The sequence below is a fragment of the Eptatretus burgeri genome, chromosome 12 (genome assembly GCF_056783735.1).
Source record: "Eptatretus burgeri isolate ZD-2024b chromosome 12, Ebu_testis_v1, whole genome shotgun sequence".
Classification (NCBI taxonomy): Eukaryota; Metazoa; Chordata; class Myxini; order Myxiniformes; family Myxinidae; genus Eptatretus; species Eptatretus burgeri.
The window spans coordinates 6240262-6265768 of NC_140972.1; the positions used below are offsets into that span (position 1 = coordinate 6240262).

A 25507-nucleotide genomic window follows, 5' to 3' on the forward strand; every position below is an offset into this window, starting at 1 on the left:
TTTTCAGACATTCGTCAAAGGCTCATGATGGAGCTTGTCCATAAATCACGCGCAGGACAAGACATTCATATATATATATATATATATATATATATATATATATATATATATATATATATATATATATATATATATATATATATATATATATATATATATATCAGTGTGCTTTCATGTGAATTACAAGGACATTCGGAGACAACTGAGAAATACATTGAGTGTACAGGATTTGAACCTGGGTTCTTGATGATCATCATGAGTTATCAGTTCCGATGAGAACACTAAACAGGCCAACCCAATTTTGTGCTATAAGCGAGGAACCAAGTTACAAATGAGGAAGAATACTCCAAAAGCCAGCACTTGAAAGGATATCATTCACTCTCAGGTGTGAGACAGTGACATTCGTGGTTCTTCGAGCTCTGCAGAATGGAGTAGACGGATGAGACAAATGACACCTTTGCCAAAGTGAGGGTGTGCATTCTGTGCTCTAGAAACATCATACATGCGTTATCCCCAATGTGTTATCATTCAAGCTTGCTGCACACATGCAGTATCAACTTTTGATCACTTGAGGCAAAAGTTGGTACAGAACGGTTGAGGTGCAATGCCAGCAATGCTCATGTGTTTACTGAACATGGACGGAGGTTATTTTTCATCCCATCTGTGTGTGTTTGTCTGCATGCGAGCAGGATATCTCAAAGAATTGAGGATGGCTTCAAACAAAAACTTGGTGGACAGGATGGGTGTGTGATGAAGACAAATTGATTAGATTTTGAAGATCAGGATCTTAGAACTTTTTATCGTCATTCTTCAACATCAAGAGATAGAATCAAAAATGATATTCAGTAAAGCATGATATCTCAAAAGGTAACGGATGCATTATGACAAAATTGGTGGAGAATCGGGTTGGTGACGAGAACAAGCCGATTAGATTTTGGTGTCGGACAAGGATGAAGAGTCCAGTTGCCTATCAGTGGGATCCAAAATGTAAACTGTTCAGTCTGGTGGAGGTATGCGCTCTACCGAGTGCTGTTCTAGTTAATAGAGCGATATTTTCAGTGCAGACGACAACTCATCACTATGAGCAAACTTGGTGACCAGTTGCTTATTTTCTCAAGATCAATAGAGATGGATGCTGCTATAGTCTGCTGACAAAGTGAGATGAGTAGTCTGCAAAGTTACCTGTCGGATTTCCTCGTGAAAATAAGAGGTCATTGATGTAGAACAATAATGTGATCGGTCGATGAATGCGACCGATGAAAGATGTCTGCCCAGAGATTTAACAGGAAATCTGATAAGTGGTCGAGGAGGGGACCTTGGATGCCAATATAATTGAAGGTTGGAAAGTGGGAATGGTCACAGACAGAATCAAATACATAGAAATGTCCAGTAAGATGACCATAACAGCATTGATGACGTAGAAGAAGAAGCTTGTTCAGGGTACGAATGACCCGAGTGGAAGCGAAACTGATGATCGGGTATCAGAGCGTTCGAGAAAAGATAAGTCTTGCAGTCTGCTGTAATAATAAATTCCATTATTTTGCTTATGATGGGGAGAATGTTATCTAGTCTATAGTTGGAAGGGACAGCTTTAGCTCTATTTTAATGGATTGGGGTAACATTGGTTATTTTCAATGATGCAAACAAGTGGCCCTTAGACATTGGTCTGTATAAAAGGATATAAAGTGCAGGATGCAGATCACATGATCACGTCTTTCGCATTAAAGTGCAGCTACCATCAGGACCACTAGCACTTTGGGAGTCAAGTGTATATTGGAATTTGTCCACCGTTTGGGAGGGAAGATCACATTGTGATGGGAGTTTTCAGGCAGGAGGAGGAGGATTAGGTTCAGAACAGGATCAAAGAGATTAGTGACCTATAGGGAGTTTAGGCAATCAGCATCAGGATCATTGGTGTCTACCTTGACCCCGTCTTTATAGAATGAAGGAATAGATGAGGTGCATGTCCCAGCAACGGAATTGATCAACTACCAGCAATTTCAGTGGATGGTGAGAGACCTGCAAGTCGAGACTTCCGGTGGGAATGGTGTTGAGCTTTGACACATCTGAGGACAGAAACGCAATGGTGATGGACTTCCTGGAGAGACCGCAGGTTCCCATCAATGGAGTTGCATGTCCAGGAGGAAAAATGTGAGCTGCTTTCTGGCAAATTCCTCACTACATGAATCATTGTTCAAGGGGCAGGATGTTTTGTCAGGATAGCTGAAGGTATGATGGTATAAACTGATGAAAAAGAGAGTAATGCGATGATATAATGGAGTCTCAGTTACTGACTATGTCGATGAGTGATGAGATAGTTCACTGTTCAGGGAAAGAAATGGAGGACCGCAGGCCAGACCAATCAGTCCGATTAAACTTCCAGGCACTGTTGAGCCTAGATGTTTCAAACGTACATCGTATTTTTCAAACGTGACGCGGAGTTTGGTCGATTCCATTAAACACCTGTTACTCTCCAACTGGAGTTTGCCTCTTTCCAGCAGTGGGTTTCATTTAAGATGAAAGTCAACAGGAGTATTACTATATATCGACTGGTATTCCTCTGGAAACAAGTGCTGTGGTTTGAAAGTTGTTTGTAGCAGGTTCTGTCAATGTAATAACTTCACTGTTAGCAGCAATTTTCTCTTCGACGCAAGAGAGAGAATTTTTTTTTTTAAGTTTTGATGAAAGCTTTGGACAAGCAAGGGATTGTTCATCAGAAGGAAACCGTTTGTACTTGTCACAAATCATTGAACATTTGTTTCATTTTGTTAACCGTTGTTCCAAAGCATAGTGCCATATTGAAGCTACCTTTTATATCCATAAGACGATCATCGCATGCGGGTTTACAGGCCAGCCAAGAGGGACGCACACTCGCATCCAAGCTGTTTATCCTGGGTTTGAATCCTAACCCAGCTATTAGCTGTCATCCCGGTGTTTCACAGGCAGGATGCTTCATCAATGTGCGTCCCGTCCCTCGGATGGACGTAAAGCTGGGTGTTCCAATCTACCAGCATTCGTTGGTGGACGTTCAGGAGCCCACGGTGTCCTTCGTAAAAAATAGGCGAGCTATCTTCAGCACCATAGACAAATTACACAAATTCCTGCCCGAACCAGCAGAGGGCACTGCATCAGCGGCACAGCCCCACACCCTCAGCCAATGAATAGCCCCCACAAGCAATATGCTGCACACAAACGAAGAAGAATCATCACTTCCAAGTTGTCATCAAACGAATGATTCCAAAACGGTACCTTCACGACTGTAGACAATGATGTGTAGAATTTCACTCCAATCGTTGTGTTTTGTGTACAAGTCCCAGCTGATGATCCGGACAGCCTGACAAACAGTCAGAAATACAGACAATCAATTAAAAATTACGAACTTTCTCATGTTAGGTCTTAAAAAGGAGATTAAGATTTACTCAAAATAAAGTGGTGTGGAAATCGGACCATTTATATAACATCCTTTAAATGGTAATTCAATGGATTAGTAAAAACCACAACCGTTCAATTATCGTTTCTGATTGTTGTGAGGAAGAACTTGATCTCAAAGGAATTGTATATGTATGCATGTAATCATATATGTATATAAACAAGACATGGCCAAAAGTATGTGAACACCTGGTCGTCCAACATCTCATTTCAAATTCATGGGCATTCAATATGGAGTTGGTCCCCCCCCCCCCTGTGCTGCTATAACAGCCTCCACTCTTCTGGGAAGGGTTTTCCACTAGATGTTGGAATGTTGCTGCGGGGATTTGCTTCCATTCAGTCACAAGAGCATTCGTGAGGTCGGGTACTGATGTTGGGCGATTATGTCTGGCTCGCAGTCTGCGTTCCAATTCATCCCAAAGTGCTTGATGGGGTTGAGGTCAGGGCTCTGTGCAGGCCAGTCAAGCTTGTCCACACCTATCTCAACAAACCATTTCTGTATGCACTTCACTTTGTACATGGGGGGCATTGTCATGCTGAAACAGGAGAGGGCCTTCCCCAAACTGTCGGCACCAAGTTGGAAGCACAGAATCATCTGGAATGTCATTGTATGCTGTAGTGTTAACATTTCCCTTCACTGGAACTAAAGGGGCCTAGCCCGAACCATGAAAAACAGCCCAAGACCATTATCTCCTCCTCCACCAAACTTTACAGTTGATACGATGCATTCGGGCAGGTAGTGTTCTCCTGGCATCCAACAAACCCAGATTCGTCCGTAAAACTGCCAGATGGTGAAGCGTGATTCATCACTCCTTCTTTGTAGACTTTTCCCATTTAGCTGGGGTCGCCTCCATCCCAACGAGCAGCCATCTTCCACATCAACCGATCTAGGGCCCATTCGTCCTTCATTCCACGGTGTTTCATGGCTTCTTTCACACAGTCCATCCATCTTTTCGCTTGTCTTCCCCTTTTCCTTCTCCCAGGTACATTCAATTCCATTGCTCTTATTGATGGTTCCTCTTTCCCTCTCCGTTTCACATGTCCAAACCACCTCAACCTTCCCTCTCTCGCCTTCTCCTCTATCCCAACCACTCTTGCCATTTCCTTGATGCTTTTGTTCGTTTTCTTTTCTCTTAGACTGATGCCCATTATCTACCTCAACATTCTCATATCTGTTCTCATTAGTAGTCGCTCTTCCTTCTTCTTCAATGCCCACGTTTCAGCTCCATACAGGAGCACTGGTCTGATGACTGTCTTGTATACCTTAATCCTCAGTTTCAATGGTAACTTCTTGTCATATGCTACACCAGTGACCTCCCTCCATTTCGTCCAGCCAGCCTTCACTTTATCCCTCACAGCTTTCGCACTGCCTCCATTGCTATCCACAATACTTCCCAGGGACACAAAGTCCTCTACTTGGCTCAAGGTTGCTCCCCCTGTATCCTTGATGTTGATTTTTCTCTTGGTCTTACTCTTCCCGTTGGTCATTGATACTGTCTTTTTCAAATTCATCTTCATTCCTTTTTGTTCCGGACTTCTCTGCCAATTTTGAAGTTGGTTTTGCAGATCTTTCTCCGTTTTTGCCGTGATCGTCAAGTCGTCTGCAAACAGCATTTCCCAGAGAAGGCCGGTTCAGAATTCTTGGCTGATGACGTCCAAGACTATGACAAACTATGACGGACTGAGTGGTGACCCTTGATGAAGGCCAACCTCGACTTCGAAGCTCTCCGTCATTCCGTGTACTGTTTTGACCTTGGTTGTTGTTCGGTTGTAGATGTTCCGGATGATGTTTGTCAAGTGTTCAGGTACTCCTTTCTTGCATAAACTCCAATAGACCAACTCCCGGGGGATTCTGTCGTATGCCTTTTCCAGGTCGACGAACGCATGGTGGAGTCGCTTGTTCTTTTCCAGATGCCTCTCTTGGAGTGATCTGAAGATGAAAATAGCATCAGTAGTGCCCCGTTTAGGTCAAAAGCCAAACTGCATTTGGTCGATGTCCGTGACTTCTCTGATTTTCTTGTCCAGAATCCTTTCGGTGATCTTCAGCAGTTTGATTCCCCTGCAGTTCCCGCAATCGAGCACATCTCCTTTTTGTTTGTATAACGGAACCAGTACACTTTCTCTCCAGTCTTCTGGCATATTCCCCGTTATCCAGATGTTCTCGAGGATCCAGTGGGTCCAACGGACTCCATGGTGTCCGAGTGCTTTGGTCATTTTGATGGTTACTTCGAATGGTCCTGCTGCTTTGTTCTTCTTCATTTTCCAGATGGCTTCGCTGACTTCCTGCATTGTTACCATTTGGACTGGTCCTTCCACTGGTGGTGTTTCAATCAGCTCTTCCGCTTCATTCCTCTCATTTAGCAGCGTTTCAAAGTATTCTTTCTACCTAACTCTAACCATTTCTTCCTCAACTAAGATGTTCCCTTCCCTGTCTTTGATCACCTTCATAGTGGGGATGTCTCTTCTTGCTCTTTCCCGTTGTTTCGCTACCTTGTACACCTTTTTCTCTCCCTCCGGTGTTTCCATCTCCTCATACCACTCCTTTGTAGCTTGCTCCTTTGCTTCTGCCACTGATCTTCGGGCTTCCTTCTTTGCTGCATTGTAGCGGTCCCTCTTTTCCTGCTTTTCTCTATCCCCCCTGCTACTCCTTGAAGGTGGCCTTCTTCATCTTGATGCTGTTCTGAACTTCATCACTCCTTCAGGAATGAAACGGCCTTCACCAAACTCTTGCCACAAAGTTGGAAGCACAGAATCGCCTAGAATGTCATTGTATGCTGTGGCGTTAAGATTTCCTTTAACTGGAACTAAGGGACCAAGCTCAAACCATGAAAAACAGCCCAAGACCATTATTCTTCCATCACCAAACGATACAGTTGGCACTATGCATTTGTGCAAGTAGTGTTCTCCTGGCATCCGCCAAACCCAGATTCATCTGTCGAACTGCCAGATGGTGAAGCGTGATTCATCACTCCAAAGAACGCATTTCCACTGCTCCAGAGTCCAATGGCGGTGAGCTTTACACCACTCCAGCTGATGCTTGGCATTGTGCATGGTGAACTTAGACTTGTGTGCAGCTGCTCGGCCATGGAAACCCATTTCAGCTCTCGACTCTCGACGACCAGTGCTCATGCTGAATTTGCTTCCAGAATCAGTTTGGAACTCGGTAAGTGAGTGTTGCAACCGACAACGCGATTTTTCCGCACTAGGCGCTTCAGCACTCGGCGGTCCCGTTCTGAGCTTGTGAGGACTGCCACTTCGTGACTGAGCTGTTGCTCCGAGGTGTTTCCACCTCACAATAACAGCACTTACAGTTGACTGGGGCAGCTCGATCAGGGCAGAAATTTGACGAACTGACTTGTTGGAAAGGTGACATCCTATGAGGTTGCCACATTTAAAGTCACTGAGCTCGACAGTATGGCTCATTCCACTGCCAATGCTTGCTATGGAGATTGCATGGCTGTGTGCTTGATTTTATACACCTGTCAGCAATGGGTGTGGCTGACATAGCCAAGTCCACCAATTAGAAGGGGTGTCCACATACTTTTGACCATCTAGTGTGTATGTATATATATATATATATATATATATATATATATATATATATATATATATATATATATATATATATATATATATATATATATATATATATGTGTACCCAAAGAGTTACCTCTATTAATTATCATTGGAGTCAGCTTAGTGGACACAGCTACAGCAACTCCTTGGTCATGGTAACCATCTGAGCTACCAGACAAATAGTAGGTGTAACCACCCACCATGATCTCGCCGCAATCTGGTCTCCAAACCAGCCAGTGGTAGCCAAGGATTCTCTGAAGAGACCTCATACCAAAGGAATTACGTCTCCATCTCAGATCCCTGGTCAGAGTTCAAGTCTCACATCCATAGAGCAAGTATAGAAGCACCAAGGACCTGAAGACTCTGACTTTCTTCCTGCTGCACAGGTACCGGCAGTGCCACACCATACGATTTTGTGAATCCATGACTCCCCAGGCCTTAGCTCGATGTCTATTGACCTCTGGCTCACAGCCAGCAGAGACATGAATATCACTGCCCAGGTAAGTGAATCTCTCCATCTACCCGCCATGGTCTCACTACCAGTCATGATCACCCGCCACCTGCCATGATCATGTGTAACCGCCCGCCATAATCTCGCCATTATCTGGTCTCCGAACCTCAGAGAGTGCTGCAATACTGATGTTGAAACGCTTGAGGTCAGATGATAACAGAGACAGGTGATCATTCTCTCTTTGGGATAGAACATTCCAGGCACCCACCTGAAGGGACCACCTCAGGTTAACCCAAGGAGACCGCCGTCTGGTGGATGACACCTCAGCACCACTCCGACACACTCGCCCGCAATCTAACCCAGGAATGTTACCCCGTGATTTCCCTCCTATCATAAAAGATTGGGGGTCCCGAAGGTTTTGCCCCAATCCTGTCATCCGGTGAGCTGATCTTTTTCAGCACCACACTCATCCTCTTCAATCACCCTGCTTCTGAAGCACCGAGATGACACGTTGCAGTTGGGTATAGATTCAAACCCAGGTTAGACAGCTCAGAGGTGATTGTGCGTACCTTTGGGCCACTAGGCCGTCCTGCGAGCCCAGACAGACGGTGGTATGGTGAGAATCATGCAGCGCATGCTTGTCATGCAGAAGCATACTCCTGCATTTGTCTGCAAGCCATACATCCAGAACAATCTTGATCAGCTGGATGGAAATCTGAAGAAATTTGTTCAACTTGAAAAAAACAAATCTTGCAGTACGTACTCCTTACCGTGGTACGGCACAAGCACATTAGAGAAGCAGTTGACTTTTCCTCTGCTGATTTTCATGCCTCCATGACGGAGCTTCATGGAGAATCCAAAAGTGAGCAAAAACGCCCTCCTCTGCTAGACGAAGTACTGTGATGGAAATACAAGCCACCACACACCGACAGGCGAGTTGCAACTTACCCAAACATTTTCAAACTGCAAACCATTTTCACCTTTTTGCCAGTCATCGCAGCAAGCACCGAATGCTCATTATCAGCATTATATGGTGACGGCATCCTTCAGGGGGTCAACTATGGAAGAAAATCGACTCATTGAAGCATAATCGACCAATTTACATCAATATCATAAACAAGCGCGACAATGAAACATCTACAGATATAAAAAGGGAAAGCACGGGAGGCGGTGAAGCCACGAGTCAGTCTGGGAAGCCATGAAGACTATATGCCTTTTAATCATGTCCTGTTTGAATGTTAATTCATCAAGACCCTTAAGACCCCTCAAGACCCCAAGAACCCAAAAGACCCCAAGGACGCAGAAGTCCCAAGGACCCTGAAGACCCAAAAGTCACCGAAGACCCAAAAAGACCCTGAAGATCCCGAAGACCCAAAAGACCCCAAAAACCAAAAAGTACCCAACGAACCAAAAGTCCACAAAGACCAAAAAGACCCCAAATATCCAAAAGATCCCGAAGAGCCAAAATACCTTCAAGAGCCAAAAGTCCCAAAAGATCCCAAAGACACAAAAGACCCCGAAAACTCTGAGGACCCAAAAGACTCAGAAAAACTAAAAGTCCCCGAGGACCCAAAAGACCTAGAAGTCCCCAGGACCTAAAAGACCCTGAAGACTCCAAAGACCCTGAAGAGCCAAAACTCTCAAAAGACCCTGAAAACTCAAAAGACCCCACAATCCTTTAGACCCCTTCGACCTTTACACCATTTAGACCCCTTACAGATTTAGACCCACTTCAGACAGATTAGACAGTCTTGACCATTTACACCACTTAGACCTTCTTATGTCAGAAATAAATTAAAAATAAATAGAATATCACCAATATTACAAATAAATTAAAAATAAATAGAATATCACCAATATTACAAATAAATTTAAAATAAATATAATATCACCAATATTACAAATAAATTTAAAATAAATATAATATCACCAATATTACAAATAAATTTAAAATAAATATAATATCACCAATATTACAAATAAATTTAAAATAAATAGAATATCACCAATATTACAAATAAATTTAAAATAAATATAATATCACCAATATTACAAATAAATTTGTAGAAAAGAAATGTTTGTATTATGATTGGTGTAAATCATGTCAACACAGCAAATCTGTGACATCAATCTCTGCAACGACGTGTGGAGAGGCGAGCTGATCTATGGTATGGAATTAATAAACAGGAAGACCTCTCAAAATGACACAAACTCAACTTTGTTATTTGATCAATGTGCTGAAGAAGGTTAGATATGCAATGATAAAATATATTGCATAAAAACGATGGATTCTGTAAAAACAAAAACAAAAACAACAATAAAATCGAATTATGAAAAGTGATAATTTTCCCTAAAAATACATGACCCACTTGGCACCCATCTGGGTCATTGCTGGCACCTCTTTAGGTCATCTGGGTTAACCCCGTAGTCAATACAGGCCGAACCACTGAAACTGATATCAGCATCAAATGTGTTTGCTCATGTTCAACCTTCATTATTCTGAGAACGAATGTTATCTCTCAATGTAAAAATAAGACATTAAAAGGTAATACTATGGATGGTAAAAATCCACAGTGTTGTTGTTCTTCTTTCGGCTGCTCCCTTTCGGGGTCACCACAGCGGATCATCCGTTATGATCCGCATACTGATTTGGCACAGGTTTTGCGCCGGATGCCCTTCCTGACGCAACCCTCGCCGCCTCTTACGACACAGGGATAAGGATTGGGTTTCGCCATGATTCTGGGCTGCCCTACACCCTCTCATAGCGCGGCCCAGCGCAGAGTCCCCGTCCTCAAGCGATCCTCCAACCCAAGCCTCCGAGTGGCCGGATGAAAGGCGCACGCCACTACGCCCGGATAGTAAAAATCTACAGTATAGCCTATAAATAAGGTGTACCCAACACGAAGTATATTTTCCACATTTCTCTGGTCTTCACCTTCAAAAATATTTTGGTGGAAAGCTCGTGCATTATATAAAACATAATGAAAGTGTTCACAACAAAGTCATTTTTTTTTTTTTTAGTAATGTATCTTCATACAGTGAGGCCTTCTGGGGTTCCAAGCTAAGGCTGTAGATGGTGTGAGATTGCACACATGACCCTGATGTTTGATGAGCAGCCATAGGCACCGAGAAATAGTAAAAAGGTATTTACAGAAGCGTGAGTACTGTATACCCAAACAACATACAGAGCCCCTGAGATTCTTGTGAAATTATTTCTCATCTTGGAGAATATTACACAAAATGTTCACCGAACTACAATGTATGTTCTTTTTAACACGAAAAGCAGACAATGTGATGCTTGTTCGAGCTTCCATGAATCAACCATTTTATCATAATACAAGCAAAGTACACACCTTCCATGTGGGTGGAGTTTGTGCATTACTTGCTGAAAAAGTATGGTCTGTACATGAAATATCATGTAATCCGGTTGCTCATGGGACCTCCTTTGAAAGGGAGATAATTCTAATTTAGCTCATACATCTGTAACATGAGTTTCCCCATCTTGTCTATCCCTGTTCCTTGGTCTCGGAGTAGTTATCAAACAAAGTGATAGGACTGGTCCGCCACAATGGAGAAATAACCCAAATAATAACACTTATGAGAAATCCGAAAAAAAAAAAAAATCAAAAAATTCAAGGATAAAGAATTCGAAATTATATTTAAAGTTTAGTCTCTGACAACCTGACCATGAAACAGGTAAGTACAGGCTTACATGGTACCTGTAGCAAGTCACCGATCTAATCTGACCTGACCTCACAACCGATGCAATGACATGACATGATTGAAAGTGGATCTAGTTTCAAAGATTTAAAGAATGCAAGATGCTGTGCACTCATCTGTGTTGGGGACACTTCGAAAATGAAAGAGGGTAATTGAAGTGGGATTTTCTGAAAAACCGAATTAGAAAATGTGCTCACTGCCATTGTTCGATGACATGTTGGCAGAGTCTTTCATCAGACGACGTATGAGGGGCAGTCAATAAGTAACCAAAAAAATGGTGATATTTATTCGAGAATGTAATGTGTGTAGTTGTAGATGACATGTTTTATCTCTGGGTACGAGTCATGTTTTGCCTGTTTTAGATCTGGCAACATTGAACGTATGACGTCAGTAGAGGAGTTCAAAGATGGCAGCTCCCTTAGAAGCATGCACCTGGGAGGAGCAACATTCTGTCATCTGTTTATTGGGAAGTGAGGGTGTGAATCCCAGTGAGATCCATCACAGAATGAAAATGCAATATGGTGACGAACGTTTATCGCTGCAGCAGGTGTGCGACTGGGACAGGAAGTTGAAAAGTGGAGTGTCCAGTGTGGCAGATGCTGCTCGCTCGGGCCAGCCTCACAAAGCCGACACACCAGAAATGGTTACAGAGGTTGAGCAAGTGGTAAGGGAAAACGGTGGCATTACGCTGGATGAAATGGTCTCCAAATTGAACATTAGCCATGGTTCAGCACAACCATATCATTCACAACGTGCTGGGGTTCTGCAAAGTGTCTGCAAGGTGGGTGCCTGGCCAACTCACATCCAAACTGAAAGAACTCCACTTTTAAACTTCCTGTCCCAGTCATACACCTGCTGCAGTGATAAATATGCATCATCATGTTGCATTTTCATTCTGATATGGATCTCACTGGGATTCACTCCCTGACTTCCCCCAAAACGGATGGCAGAACGTTGCTCCTTCCCGGTGCATGCTTCTAAGGGAGCCGCCATCTTGGAACTGCTCTAATGAAGTCATATGCTCAATGTTGCCAGATCTAAAACAGGCAAAACATGACTCTTACCCATAGATATAACATATATCGTCTACAACTACACACATTACATTCTTAAATTTATATCGCTCGTTTTAAGGTGACTTATTGCCTGCCCCTCATAGAATGAACAACAACATACTCCGTCATTCAATGACATGATGGATAGGAAATGTCAAATACGCTGACTTGATACTCCACCACGCTCTTAAAGGCAGATTAATGAACACAATATGATTTCATAGGCTGTAATATGGTGAACCGTGATGATGAAGGGGAGGAAGTTCACGCCCTTTATCTCATTTCAAAGAAAAAAAGCACCAAAAGTGCCTCGATCCGGTCGTCATCTGCTGTTGTCAACTTTTGTTGGCTCGGTGATTAGGGTGGCTGATTTGGGATCCTCCGGTCCTGAGTTCAAGCTCCATTGGTTGCTGAACTAACACCAGGTGGAGTCAACTCAACCTGTCATCTTTCTGAAGTCAGCAAAATGAGAACCAGCGTACTGGTCGAGAGGCATAGCATCAGTAGCATAGCCGTGCTCCAAGAAATGATAGCTACCTGGCAGTCAAAGCTGCCGAACGCAATAGCGGAACAGAATTTTTGTGGAAAAATAATGTTTCGCTTTTTAATGGTTTCCAACTCAAGTTTGTGGCGACAAAAAACCAACTCAAGTTCGCCACGAGGCGAAAAAAAAATAAATCAATAATCAATGTGATGCACGTGTTGTCGGCCGAGTGGAAGAATCTATCGCCGATTCTGATTTATTGTCATTCCTAAGTATCTGATTCTTGTGACATGTATGGTCAGATTTTATTTGTGACAACTATCGTGTTTGTACTCATTAGTCAAATGAAAGGTGTAATTCACACCAATTAATGTCATTCTTGTGCTAATTAGTCTGGTGTCTATTCATTCTTGAGTCATGTTTCCACTCCTTGTGGGATGGGAGAGAAATCTTAAAATACAAGTTTGGTGTCCGGACTCGAAAAACTAAATACATGTGTAATATAGTGCCATTTCAATTCGGGGCCGAGGGTACGAGTCTGATCGGGTGGAATTTAAGAATGAGATTTTTCAAGCTTTGGACTGATGGTAAAGTGGAACCACACCATTGAGAACTTTGTTTCCGATTGTCTAATTAAACCGGGCCTAACTCTCTGTCTGATATGGGATTACCTCCTGGTGTTGACTTAGTGGTTTGGGTGGCGGCTTGGGATCCTTCCGAGGTCGGCAAAATGAGTACCAGTGCACTGGTAAGGGGGACACTGCATCAGCGGCATAGCCGTGTCCCAACCAATGATGCAACCAGCAGCCACAGGCTGCACTCGATAGAGAGATGGGATTACCTGGAAGAAAAAAAAACAAAAAAACAAGTGGAACCGAAATAACCTTGCAGAACTGTGGAATGTACTCCAGGATATTTTGCATCATATTCCTGTAAGAGTGCTTCAGTCATATGCAGGAAACATGGCTGAAAGAGTGATATTGCTGAAGAAGGAAAATTGTGGACACACCAAGTATTGACTGACACTATAGAATGATATTGTTCTTGTTACTAACTTAAGCAGTTTGTTTCATGCACATTTATGAAGGCCTCTCATTTACAATAATGAACACCTATGTCTGCTGTCACTGATAACACTGGTTTACAAAGAAATTTAGGCACGCATGAAAATAGGTGTTCTAACCTAATTTGGGGGTGCTGATTTCAGACACGAAATCCATTTTCACTCATCACCTCTAGTTTTTGAGATATACATGTATACATGTACGTGCATGTATACATATAGCCCAAGACCCAAAAATATCTAAATATTTCAGTAATACACTGCATAAATAGGTGTTTTGTTTCGTTCTGTAATATGCCATTTGAATATATGAAATGAACGCATTATATTATAAATATATGCATTATAATAAAAAAAAATGGGATATGTGAAAGCAAAACAACTAGAGGTGATAGAGCAAAACTGTTTAGAAATTTGAATTCAGCATGTCAAAATTAGTCACAAACACCTATTCACTCACATGCTTGCCTCAGAATTTTTTTTTTGTAAACCAGTGTAATTTGATGAATTTACCCTAAAATTCATCAAATGGCGGTGTGCTCTGCCGCCTCCCTCTCTTTGTGGACTGAAAAGACCGAAGACCAAGCTGTATAACAACTTCGATGGAGGCGAAGACCGTGCCGCGAGGGGGAGGGTGCTTTGATGGGACAGAGGACCACGCACAGGGCACCCGGAGTCAACATTTGTGGCACAGCCTCGGCCTGCAGCTAGGGCAGTATCAATGAGATCAGGGGCCGCACATGAGGCTCTTGGCATCACACTGATCGACATGCGTTTGGAATGCAGTCTGGCTGTGCAGCGTCGTGCTCTTTGTCAACTGTCTCAGCTTGGTGTGTTTTGTCCCTCCTGCCGAGGACGGCTCCCTTTTGCCGACTCCCTCCCACGATGCGACTCCCTCCCACCATAGACAGATGGGACTGTGCTTCGGTGTGACCAAGGGTGGAGATGGCGACTAGTTGCAGTGAAGTGTTGTGACCTGTTGAGTAGCGATGTCTCCGGGTGGGATCGGGCGAACCCTCGGAGGTGGAGGGGGAGACGGAGTACGAACGAGGAGATGGCTTGGTTCATGAGTCATGGTTCCTTGCAGAGATGGGTGCCTCGAGACCAGGGAAGGCTCTGCTCAGTCTTGGGGTCTGCACGTGGAGATGACGACTGATGGTGGCAGACAGAACACACACACATGTGGAGATAACCAACGACGATTGCACACACACACTGGAACGTATCAAGAGACTTAGTTGAAACTACTTGCTGTACTTGTACCCTATCCCGACACATTTTGATTGGCGGGTGTTGTTACGTCTCGGGGTAGAACAGTTGAAGGTATTTCAAAGATGATTTTCGTGTCCATGTTCCTTACATTGAAAATGAATCTTGAAGGTCAAGGGTATAACCATTATGAGCAATACATTATTCAGGCTTGCTTGGTAATTAGTTATTTGTGCACCATGTTACTTTGTGTCATATTTACCAAAGTTAAAATACGTGTCCTTTCCTCGAACGGTGATGAAGCTCGAGGCGAAGCTTGCTAATTGACAATGTAAAAAAAGTCAGCTCTGTTCCAGCCTTGCCTTGTCGTGCTTCAGCAGATAATTGCTTGTGCTCATTAGAGGAGATTCAAAACTTTGGATTTTTCAACCGCTTCGTTCTATATCTTGCTCCAGGAGTTGTGCAAACAGTCAATAAAATCGAGGTAACGACGATGCTGAATATTGCACATACATCATGTGAACATTCACAATTATGATTGGACCAAAGTAAACGGATGTCTTTCAACGAAGGAGGAATTTCAATTTTCGTTTCTCTGCGTGAGAAAGGTGATCTGAAATAAATTATGACATCTCACCACGGAAGCAAGAGCAATGGAACATTTGACATTAACAAATCCCACAACCTTTAGATTCCTTCATGTTTGCTTGGGTAGATCCACATTTAGATGAGTTATACTTTCATACAGTACGAGGTTCAGGGCAATTTGTCATCCGCATTCGGTTGTTCGATCCAACGAGTCTGAAATTGTTGCTGTTGCATTTGTGAATAAAATGATCTCAATACCACATGCAAAGAGTTTATGATGAAGGGTATTTATTGCAGGACCATGGAGGAGCTGCAAACACACAAACGCACAAACGTAGGTGGATACTTTGAGACCCGGGAGGGGCTCCGTTCCACCTTTTGAAACCCACGTATGGAGATTGTCAACAACCAACGACACACACACATACCAACACAAACAGCCGCTGAGCTTGGGTGCAGTGATGCAACTTCCCAGAGCACTATGGGTACCTGCAACACCATCTTCATGATGTCACTTTTCTCTCTGCACACAGGAGGCAGGCAATTAAAGAGGAATTTCCTCCTCCGCATGGATGCCAACTAATGTGGTTTGTCCGTGCTCTATCCTCTAAATGCCGGGCACCAACCGAGGAAGCAGCATGTACCGTTTTCGAAGTCTTATATATGACTCAGCCGCGGTCGGGGTTGAACCGCCGACCTCCCAGACTCGGAGCAGACATTAACTCGGTGTTTCTCAACCCGCAGGCCGCATACGGCTCAATCAGCGCAACGCTGCAGCCCAAGCAACATCCAGTTTACAAAAAATAAAGTAAAATTGTGCAAGTTTTTTTTTCTTCCTGACACCAGAATTTGTGTCGTAATCAATGAGCATGTTGTTAAAAAGTCATGTGCCTTCTTGGTCCAAGTGCCTCACAAAACAAAACCCCTCCATTTTGTAAATTTTTCAAATTGAGTCTTGAAATTGATGATTTACAGGGTTTGGGTTAGAGTTAGGATTAGAGTTAACCGAAAGCCTGTAATTAACCAATTTTAAGACGCAATTAGAGAATGTACAATACGTAAGACTTTTGATTGACAAGGCACCTGCACCCAAGCCATGTGATTTGGTATTCACATGGAGGAGGAAGTTCCTCCTCCACATGGGTACCAACTGATGGGGGTTTTTCTGTGTTCTATCCTCTAAATGCTGATTGTCAAGCAAAAAAGCAGAATGTTCCATTTTTAAAGTCTTTGCTATGACAGCACTGGAGCCAGAATCGAACCGTGGACCTCCCAGACTCACAGCAGGTACTCCAAGCACAATGCCACTGAGTCCGTTTGGAATTTTAATTGACACGTGTCAAACATTAAACATGTGTTTAGGTATGTATTGCCATGGGGATGCAATATATTTATAGAAAATGAAATGCTTTTCATTTGGGGGGCATAATGAAGTGTTGTAAAGATGAAGCCTCATATTTCGGAAGTTCATGCCCATCACCACCTCATTGTTCCTCCCATTTCTACATCTGAGATTTTGACACGTATTGGCACCCCGTCACACTTTCCCATGCATCTCCTCTCCATAGTGGATCATAGAATCCTTCTTCATCTGTTTTTCTTTCGTCTTTTGACCCTTTTTATAACTTCGTCGTCCTGCTGTCCCCTCAGCCTCAATACCCAAATGTTGAAAACAAGACATGCCAACTTTTGGTCTGATTCTTTCTGGCAGGCAAAAAGTGAGATGGTGCAAAGAAGTCGCCGGTCTTCATGGACCTACTCTTTGCTGCAGCTACTTCTATGGGTCCTGCTTTGGGCTGGATGTACCGGGTGCCCCACACGCTGTGAGTGCTCAACATCACTTAATCGTACTGTTATTTGCCACCGCAAGCGCCTCTTGGCCGTGCCTGAAGGAATTCCGAGTGATGCTCGTACACTTGATCTCAGCAAAAACAGGCTCAAGTGCATCACTGCTGGCGAATTCTCAGGCTATCCTCTTCTGGAGGAGCTTGACCTCCAAGAAAACATAATTTCAAACATTGATCCCGGTGCCTTTAGCCGCCTTCATCGCCTTCGAACTATCCAGCTCCAGAGCAACCGACTGAAACTAATCCCAGCTGGAGTGTTTGCAGGTCTAACGAACCTCACATATCTGGACATTAGTGAAAACCGCATTGTAATCCTAATAGACCACATGTTCCAGAGTCTCCACAATCTGCGTTACCTGAAGATCCATGACAACGACGTGGTATACATTTCTCACCATGCCTTCAGTGGTCTACGGAGCCTGAAGCAGCTCACACTGGAACGGTACAACTTGACAGCAGTGCCACGCAATGCCCTTTCTCACCTACACCGCCTAATTACACTACATCTTCTGCACCTCAACATCAATTCAATACAGCCATACACCTTCCGTCAGATGTCCCATCTCAAAGTACTCAAAATTGATCATTGGCCTTTGCTCAACTATCTACCCCCAAACAGTCTGTATGGCCTCAACCTGACAGTACTTTCAATAACGCACTGTAACCTTTCAGCCATACCAACAGGAGCAATGCATCATTTGATATACCTCCAGTCACTCAACCTCTCATACAACCCACTACACTCCATTCCACCAAGGGCCCTCGTCGACCTCGTGCGCCTGCATGAGCTTCACCTGGTGCATGCACAGTTACACACGATTGAGCCTGAAGCTTTCCATGGCCTCTTCCACCTACGCCTCTTCAATGTCTCTGCAAATGAGCTTCGCACTTTGGAGGAGAGCGCCTTCCAAGCAGTTGGCAACTTGGTAATGCTAAGGCTGGATGAAAACCCACTTGCTTGTGACTGCCGCTTGCTGTGGATCCTTAGACGACGTCGGCGTCTCAACTTCGACGGACAACAGCCAGTTTGCGCTTCTCCAGACTATGTGCAAGGACAGCAACTGAAGGTGAAGTTGCGGTGTGCATAAATCTTTTTGTAGCAGTATATCTGGAAATATATTTGTGCAAAAAATAAAACCAGACCTTGAAGGGGGAGGATACAAAAAATTTGTTGCAGTGTGCAGAGACGTGACAGAAGTAAATAGACACTTTAAATTTATTCATTTCATCTGTATAATGCAGTTTTACTCAGTCATTTGTATTAACATTCAATTATTTATTTGCAGAACGAGTTCCTGGGTCGTGTAGAACAATTAACTATGCCTCAAACCCAGGGAGCACACGACCTTTCCGATTTTCAAAGAGGACGAATTGTTGGCCAATCAGAAGGTGGAGTCAGCCAGCGTCAGATAGCTCAGAACCTTGGCATTCCGCTTTCTACGGTCAAGCGGGTGATTGTGAAATTCACCAGCAAAGGCAAGAAATCCACAGCTTCCCGTTCTGGTAGATCCGATCTGGGCCCTCAGAAAGGTGTCTTCGAGCTGTCAAGCGGTTCATTGAGAAAACTCCCCGTTGCAAGGCAGCAGATGTTGCAGAGGAGGTCCAAGTTAGTTCAAGAACTGCCTATGCTTCCTTGATCAACGGAGCTACTATGGGAGAGCAGCTAGGAGAAAACCTCTTCTTAGACCAGCCAACATTCAAAGGAGAAAGAAGTGGGCTGATGAGATGGCCAACAGCCCCTTGGAGTTTTGGCAAACTGTAATTTTTCCAGATGAGTCCCAATTTGCTCAATTTTCTGAGTGTGGACATGTATGGGTCTGGAGACTTCCCGGTCAAGAGTTTTCTTTGAACCGACTGCAGCCAACTGTCAACACAGTGGTTTTTCAGTACTGGTGTGGGGAGCAATCTGGAGCGCTGGTTGGTCAGAGTTCGTGGAGTGTGTCGGCAGCATTAACACTGAGACACACATTTCTATCCTTGAGGATGGACGTCTCCCTGTCTTCTCCACTGGTCAGACAGTCAAAAACAACACTCTGTTCATGGAAGGTAGAGCTACATGACAAACTGCTAAAACGACCAAAGAATGGCAGCACAGAAATGGGATCAAGCGACTTCCATGGCCGAGTCAGTCTCCTGACTTGAATCCCATTGAACGAACACCTCTGGGCCATATTGGATCGAGCTGTGCAGAAATAGTCCAGGAAATCAACATCATGGGCAGAATTGATAAACCTTTAGCGTGAATCCTGAGCAGAAATCCCACAAGAGAAAATTTCGGTTCCACGCCTGAAAGAGTAAAAGCATTGAAATCTGCAAGTCGCAAGTCTACCAAATACTAGTCCATGTATTAAAATGGAACAAATGTTCTTCAAATGTTAAATAAATATATTCTTTTAAAATTATGGTGTCTATTTGCTTCTGTCATGTCTGTGTATATGTTGAAAAGTTGCGATTTTTCAACATCAACGGATCATTTTTCCGAAAATGGGGACGGCCTCCCGTCTTTCCTTTCTGCTTATTTTGAAAGTTACATTGTCGAAATTGGGAAGATTTGGTGTTTGAATCAAAATGGTTTTCCACATTTCACATTAACTTTCTGCATTATTCCAAAAACATTTTTCTACCTGATTTAACTTCCACTCTCTCCATGTATGTATGTATGTATGTATGTGTATATGTATGTATTATATATATCTGTGTTTGTGTGGGTACATATGTGTTTGTATGGATATGTATATATGTATGTATGTATGTTTGTGGTGTGTGTGGTGTGTGTGGTGTGTGTAGTGTGTGTAGTGTGTGTAGTTCTGCCTGGCTTCCTCCTTGGGACTATGGTGCAATAATTGGTCTTTATCTTGACTACATATATATATATATATATATATATATATATATATATATATATATATATATATATATATATATATATATATATATATATATATATATATATATATATATATACATACAAATATATATTGACTCCTCCCATGCTCTTCTTACTGAAGAAAGATGCATAATGCAACCATGAAAGACTACACTAGGTAAGCCCTTTGCTATTTCAAACCCTTCCCAGAGTTCATCCACAGCTGCAAAGACATTCACAATCGGCAGTGATGGTAAAAACTGGCAAAACAATCCGTCCCTAATGAAGGGAATAGTTTAAATTAATATATCAATTGAAGGAATATTTAATGGCCTTTAAAATGGTCAATTGTGTTGAGCGGTGGGGAGCTGGGTGGTGGTTAAGAAGGGGGAAGCCAGGAAGGAGGTAAAAGCGATGCCTCTCCAAACATCAGGATACACTCTGGGAGGGGGGGGGAGCGAGGAGGATGGGGGAAGTGGGGAAGGGGTTTGGGAGGAGGTAAACATAAGGGGAGGGGTTCTCGACTTGCATTTTGGAGTGGGACTTGTGGAGAACATGGGGGTGGGGGAGAGGGGGTGGGTAGTACAGGGTTGAACAAAATGGGGAATGTTAAAAACCAAATTAGTAAAGCATGTGGAGACCGCCAGGAGATGTCCATTGAGGGTGGGGGAGAGAGGAGGAGAAGGAATGGGGTTTGGGAGGTGGTAAGCATGAGGGAAGGGGGAGCCTCACTTGTGTGAGGGGAATGGAAGACAAATCAGCGTGACGGGAAGAGAAGGGCGATAAAATGTTACAAACAGCAACATTTTCTTTTTAACCACTGGGTTCTACATAAAACTGTGCGGGAGCATTTAAAACCCATGCTATCTACCTGGCAAAGGCCTGCCTACAGGTGTGCTCGCACATGCAGTGACCTTTGCACCCCTCCGGACGGCTCACCCTGAATCTGATTTGTACATGCTACACTTTGGGGGAGCAGTTTTAAAATTCAAAACTAAACTGTCAGTTCTTAACAGTCCCCTTTACAGAGAGGGAGGGGTGGAGGGCAGAGAGGGGGGGGAGAGAGAGAGAGAGAGGGGTGAGAGAGAGAGGGGGGGAGAGAGAGAGAGAGAGAGAGAGAGAGAGAGAGAGAGAGAGAGAGAGAGAGAGAGAGAGAGAGAGAGAGAGAGAGAGAGAGAGAGAGAGAGAGAGAGAGAGAGAGAGAGAGAGAGAGAGAGAGAGAGAGAGAGAGAGAGAGAGAGAGAGAGAGAGAGAGAGAGAGAGAGAGAGAGAGAGAGAGAGAGAGAGAGAGAGAAAGGTGGGAGATGGGTGAAAGAGAGGGAGAGAGAGAGAGAGAGAGAGAGAGAGGGGTGGGAGATGGGTGAGAAGAGAGAGAGAGAGGGGAGGAGTGAGAGGAGAGGGGGAGAGGAGGGGAGAGGAGGGGAGGGGGATTCTGGCAGATGTGACATCCAGTTTAATGTCCATCCGAGAGATGGCACACACATTGATGAATCACCCTGTCTGTGAAACACCAGGATGACAGTTTATATCCTGGTCAAGATTCAAACTCAGGCTAGGCAGCTTAGAGTGAGCGTGCATACCTTTTGGCTATCTTGCCAGGAAGTGGCAATTCCTTGCTTTGTATAACAAAAAAAAACAACATTTTACTCATTGTAATCATCTACTTTATTTTGCCTTCCTAACTCCGGAAAGGTCTCCACGGAGAACCAATCTGCTGTATCGCCATCGAAGCTTGAAGAGCGCTCACCTGAGTGGCACACCACTCAAGAAAAACACTCCAACAAAATGGTTCAAGATAGTTTTAAAAACTAAAAGTTGAATTTTTCAAATGAATTTATGTACACCGAAGTGACAGGCCATATAATGAAAGAAAATCACAAAAACAGGGAAACGTGGTGTAAAACAAAACTGCACATTTCCAGCGAGTGAACCACAGCCTGATGCACCACATGACCAAATGCAGGCAAGTGGGCCCTGCTTTTTGTTTCTAGTCGATATATTTATTCAGTGACAGTGTGAATTTTGTAGAGCGCTCGCAAAGTGGCTTAGGCACTCAAGGAAGCACTCCAACAAAATCATCGACAAGGAAAGGCAAGCAATTAGCGATCACCAATCGGTAATATAAACACCACGCACCCATAGATGCCCGGAATGTCAAGCGGTGTCGGAATTGGACAAAGGAATTTTTTTTTAGCAGTCTGCACTATTGCTGAGGTCAATAAAGAACTTCAAATTTTGAAATTCGGCTGAGATTAAGAGATTCTAGAAGTTATGGCATGTGCAGAATATGAAATAAAGCCACGACGCTGACGTCTCCAAGCATTTATAAGCATTGTAATGTAACCAGCGATTTGTAGGTGTTATGATCAGGCACCCGATGATATGTTTGAGGATAATGAGAAAAAAACTTCATCGTGAAGAAATCGTTGCGGCCTGTTCCAAGTCAAGGCATTGTTGAGCAGGCCAAAAACAATACCGAATTAAGACCCGAGTGAGGGACAGCGATGTGACCAAGGATAACACTGCCTTGATAAAGGATAATTAAATATGGCCGTAAAGTATCTTCAAAAGGGGTGTTTTAATTAACCAAAACACGCAATTTTCATTCAAGCATCCCTTGTAGTTCCTTTAGTATGCATGCAAAGTCTGATGGACACACACTGACATTTATTTGCACATATATGTATATATATATATATATATATATATATATATATATATATATATATATATATATATATATATATATATATATATATATACACACACACACACACACACACACACACACACACACACACACACACACACACACACACACACACACACACACACACACACACACACAACCGTTCAAACGTTTTAGAACACCCCATTTTTCCAGTTTTTACTGAAATGTAAGCAGTTCAAGTCCAGTGAATAACCTGAAATGGCACAAAGCTAAGCAGTGAAATGCCAGAGGTTAAGAAAAAATAAAGGTTTCCAAAGAATGAAAAATAATTTAAATTTCAGAGTTGTTAAAAAAGGCCCTTTTCAGGGAATAAGTAATAGGTGAGCAACTGCTGCTGTTCTGCAGCAATGGAAGTAAATTAAGGTTTGAAAGTTGATGCAAACAATTCCTACAGGTGTCCCAAATTTTGTTGATTAGTTACAAACCCTCTGTCTGTATAAAAGCAGTGATGGAACAGACTTTGTTGCTGCACCCTCTGAATCATTATTTGGACAATATTGAACTGCTGGAAGTAGTATATTACTGTCATAATGGTGAGAAAAAGACAATTAACAAAGGAAGACAGACAGACCATTATAACCCTTAAAAGTGTAGGTCTTTCCTTTGGAGAAATTGCAAAGAAGCCAAGGTGTCAGTGAGTACAGTTTCCTACACCATCAAAAGGCACTTGGAAACTGGAGGAAACTGTGACAGTAAGAGGTCTGGCAGACCCAAAGCCACAACACAATCAGAAGACAAGTTTCTTAGAGTCAACAAACCTGCGTGATAGGCGGCTCACAGTACAGCAGCTTCAAGCACAGCTTAACACTGGTCGAAGTAAGGAAGTCTCAGTTTCAACTGTGAAGAGAACACTTCGAGCTGCAGGTTTGACAGGTTGAGTGGCAGTAAGAAAGCCATTGCTAAGATGGCAAAATAAGAAAAAGAGGCTTGCCTGTGCCATGAAGCACCACCAGTGTATTACTGAAAACTGGAAGAAGGTCTTATGGACTGATGAGTCAAAATTTGAAATCATCAGTTCATCACACAGGGTTTTCGTACACCGTCGAGTTGGCAAAAGGATGGTTCTTTAGTGTGTAACACCAACTGTAAAACATGGAGGAGGAAGCGTGATGATGTGGAGCTCTTTTGCTGGATCCAGAGTGGGCGACTTGCACAGAGTGACTGGCACCCTGAACCAAAAGGGCTACCACAGCATTTTGCAGCATCATGCAATACCCGCTGGTCTACACCTAGTTGTTCAGGGGTTCATCCTAGAGCAAGATAACAACCCAAAACATACCTCCAGGCTATGTCAGAACTACCTTAGAATAAAAGAACAAGATGGTAGGCTTCAAATCATGGAATGGCCAGCACAGTCTCCAGACTTAAATCCCATCGAGCTGGTTTGGGATGAACTGGACAGAAGGGTGAAAGCAAAGCAACCTACAAGTGCAACACATTTGTGGGAACTTCTGCAACAGTGTTGGGAAGAACTTTCCGAACAATAATTGATTTCCATTAGAGAAAGAATGCCACGAGTATGTTCGGCTGTTATATCCTGCAAAAGGCGCCTACTTTGACGAGTCAAAAATTTAGATTAAATTTTGTTCAACAAAATGATTCCATGATTTCTTTTTTTATCTGCAATTGTTTATTTGTTCTGTGCTTTAATTTCAGAGTACATTGTAACATTAAACTGCTTAAATTTCAGTAAAAACTGGAAAAATGGGGGTGTTCTAAAACGTTTGACTGGTAGTGTATGTATATGTGTATGCACATATATCACTGTACAACAGACCATTTCATTTTTACACATGAGATGGGATACCAGCACTCATTATTTTCATTTTATACCCAGATTTTAACTTTAATTGTTTGGTTTTTTTTTATTTTACAAAAAGGCATAGCCAACCAACAATTAAGAGTAAGTACAACTTTTCCAAATTTGAATGAGAGTGGAAAGAGCCGCAGGTAATGATACATTTGTGATCCACGAGGCTCATATTCCATCTCCAGAATGTGGTACAGCATTTTTATGTGCAATTCACCATTCATTTACAACCATGTTCATACATCTTTCTTTTCTCGTTTTTTTGATGTAATTGGCTATAGTGTTTAGCAAAATGATTGATTCGTCATAAGTACACGTCATCCACGCATGCCAAGTTGGTTGGTTGTTGTTGCTTGTCTTTGTTCTGTTGTTGACATACGCATGCACAGTAATTGCTTGTAATTACCTTGCTGCCACGTGCACTGCTAAAGACTGACCCACCTGTAGACTCTTTCGAGATGGCCATATGGGCATTGTTAAAGCCTGATCACCGAGCCACAGGTAGAAATTGAGGTAGCTCTTGCTCAATTGTTTTTAATTGCCTTGCTGGCATGTATATTTATGCTGCTAAAGCCAGACTACATGTTTTAAAGGCTCGCTGCAGGAGAGTGCACCGTTAAAGCCTGATCACAAACCACAAGTAGTTCCTGCGATAGCTTGAGTGCACTACTAAAACAA

General features: G+C 43.1%; 2 protein-coding genes across 10 annotated transcripts in view; one reads left to right on the forward strand and one right to left on the reverse strand.

The window, feature by feature from the left end:
• LINGO1 (leucine rich repeat and Ig domain containing 1) overlaps window positions 1-25507 on the forward strand; it is a 393052-nt gene that overhangs the window by 335254 nt on the left and 32291 nt on the right. For all 9 annotated transcript variants that reach the window (XM_085849327.1, XM_085849321.1, XM_085849323.1 and 6 more), the window contains one exon: window positions 17287-18489. In XM_085849327.1, coding sequence (XP_085705453.1) covers window positions 17287-18489 — 1203 coding nt within the window. The remainder of the gene's footprint in view (window positions 1-17286; window positions 18490-25507) is intronic.
• Window positions 176-13513, reverse strand: LOC147015023 (uncharacterized). The gene is made up of 5 exons (XM_085849332.1): window positions 13387-13513; window positions 8227-8353; window positions 8026-8125; window positions 3250-3334; window positions 176-419 (listed from the first exon to the last, which is right to left on the reverse strand). The coding sequence occupies exons 2-5, from the start codon at window positions 8303-8305 to the stop codon at window positions 372-374; spliced, it is 312 nt and encodes a 103-aa protein (XP_085705458.1). The 5' UTR covers window positions 8306-8353; window positions 13387-13513; the 3' UTR covers window positions 176-371.

What these genes read in the sequence shown, in the direction of transcription:
- LOC147015023 (XM_085849332.1), bottom strand. Translation starts at nt 8,305, where the DNA reads ATGAAGCTCCGTCATGGAGGCATGAAAATCAGCAGAGGAAAAGTCAAC. An exon ending in TGTGCTTGTGCCGTACCACG is followed by an intron (nt 8,126 to 8,226) that starts GTAAGGAGTACG and finishes TATGGCTTGCAG; the next exon opens with ACAAATGCAGGAGTATGCTT. An exon ending in GACGGCCTAGTGGCCCAAAG is followed by an intron (nt 3,335 to 8,025) that starts GTACGCACAATC and finishes ACTGTTTGTCAG; the next exon opens with GCTGTCCGGATCATCAGCTG.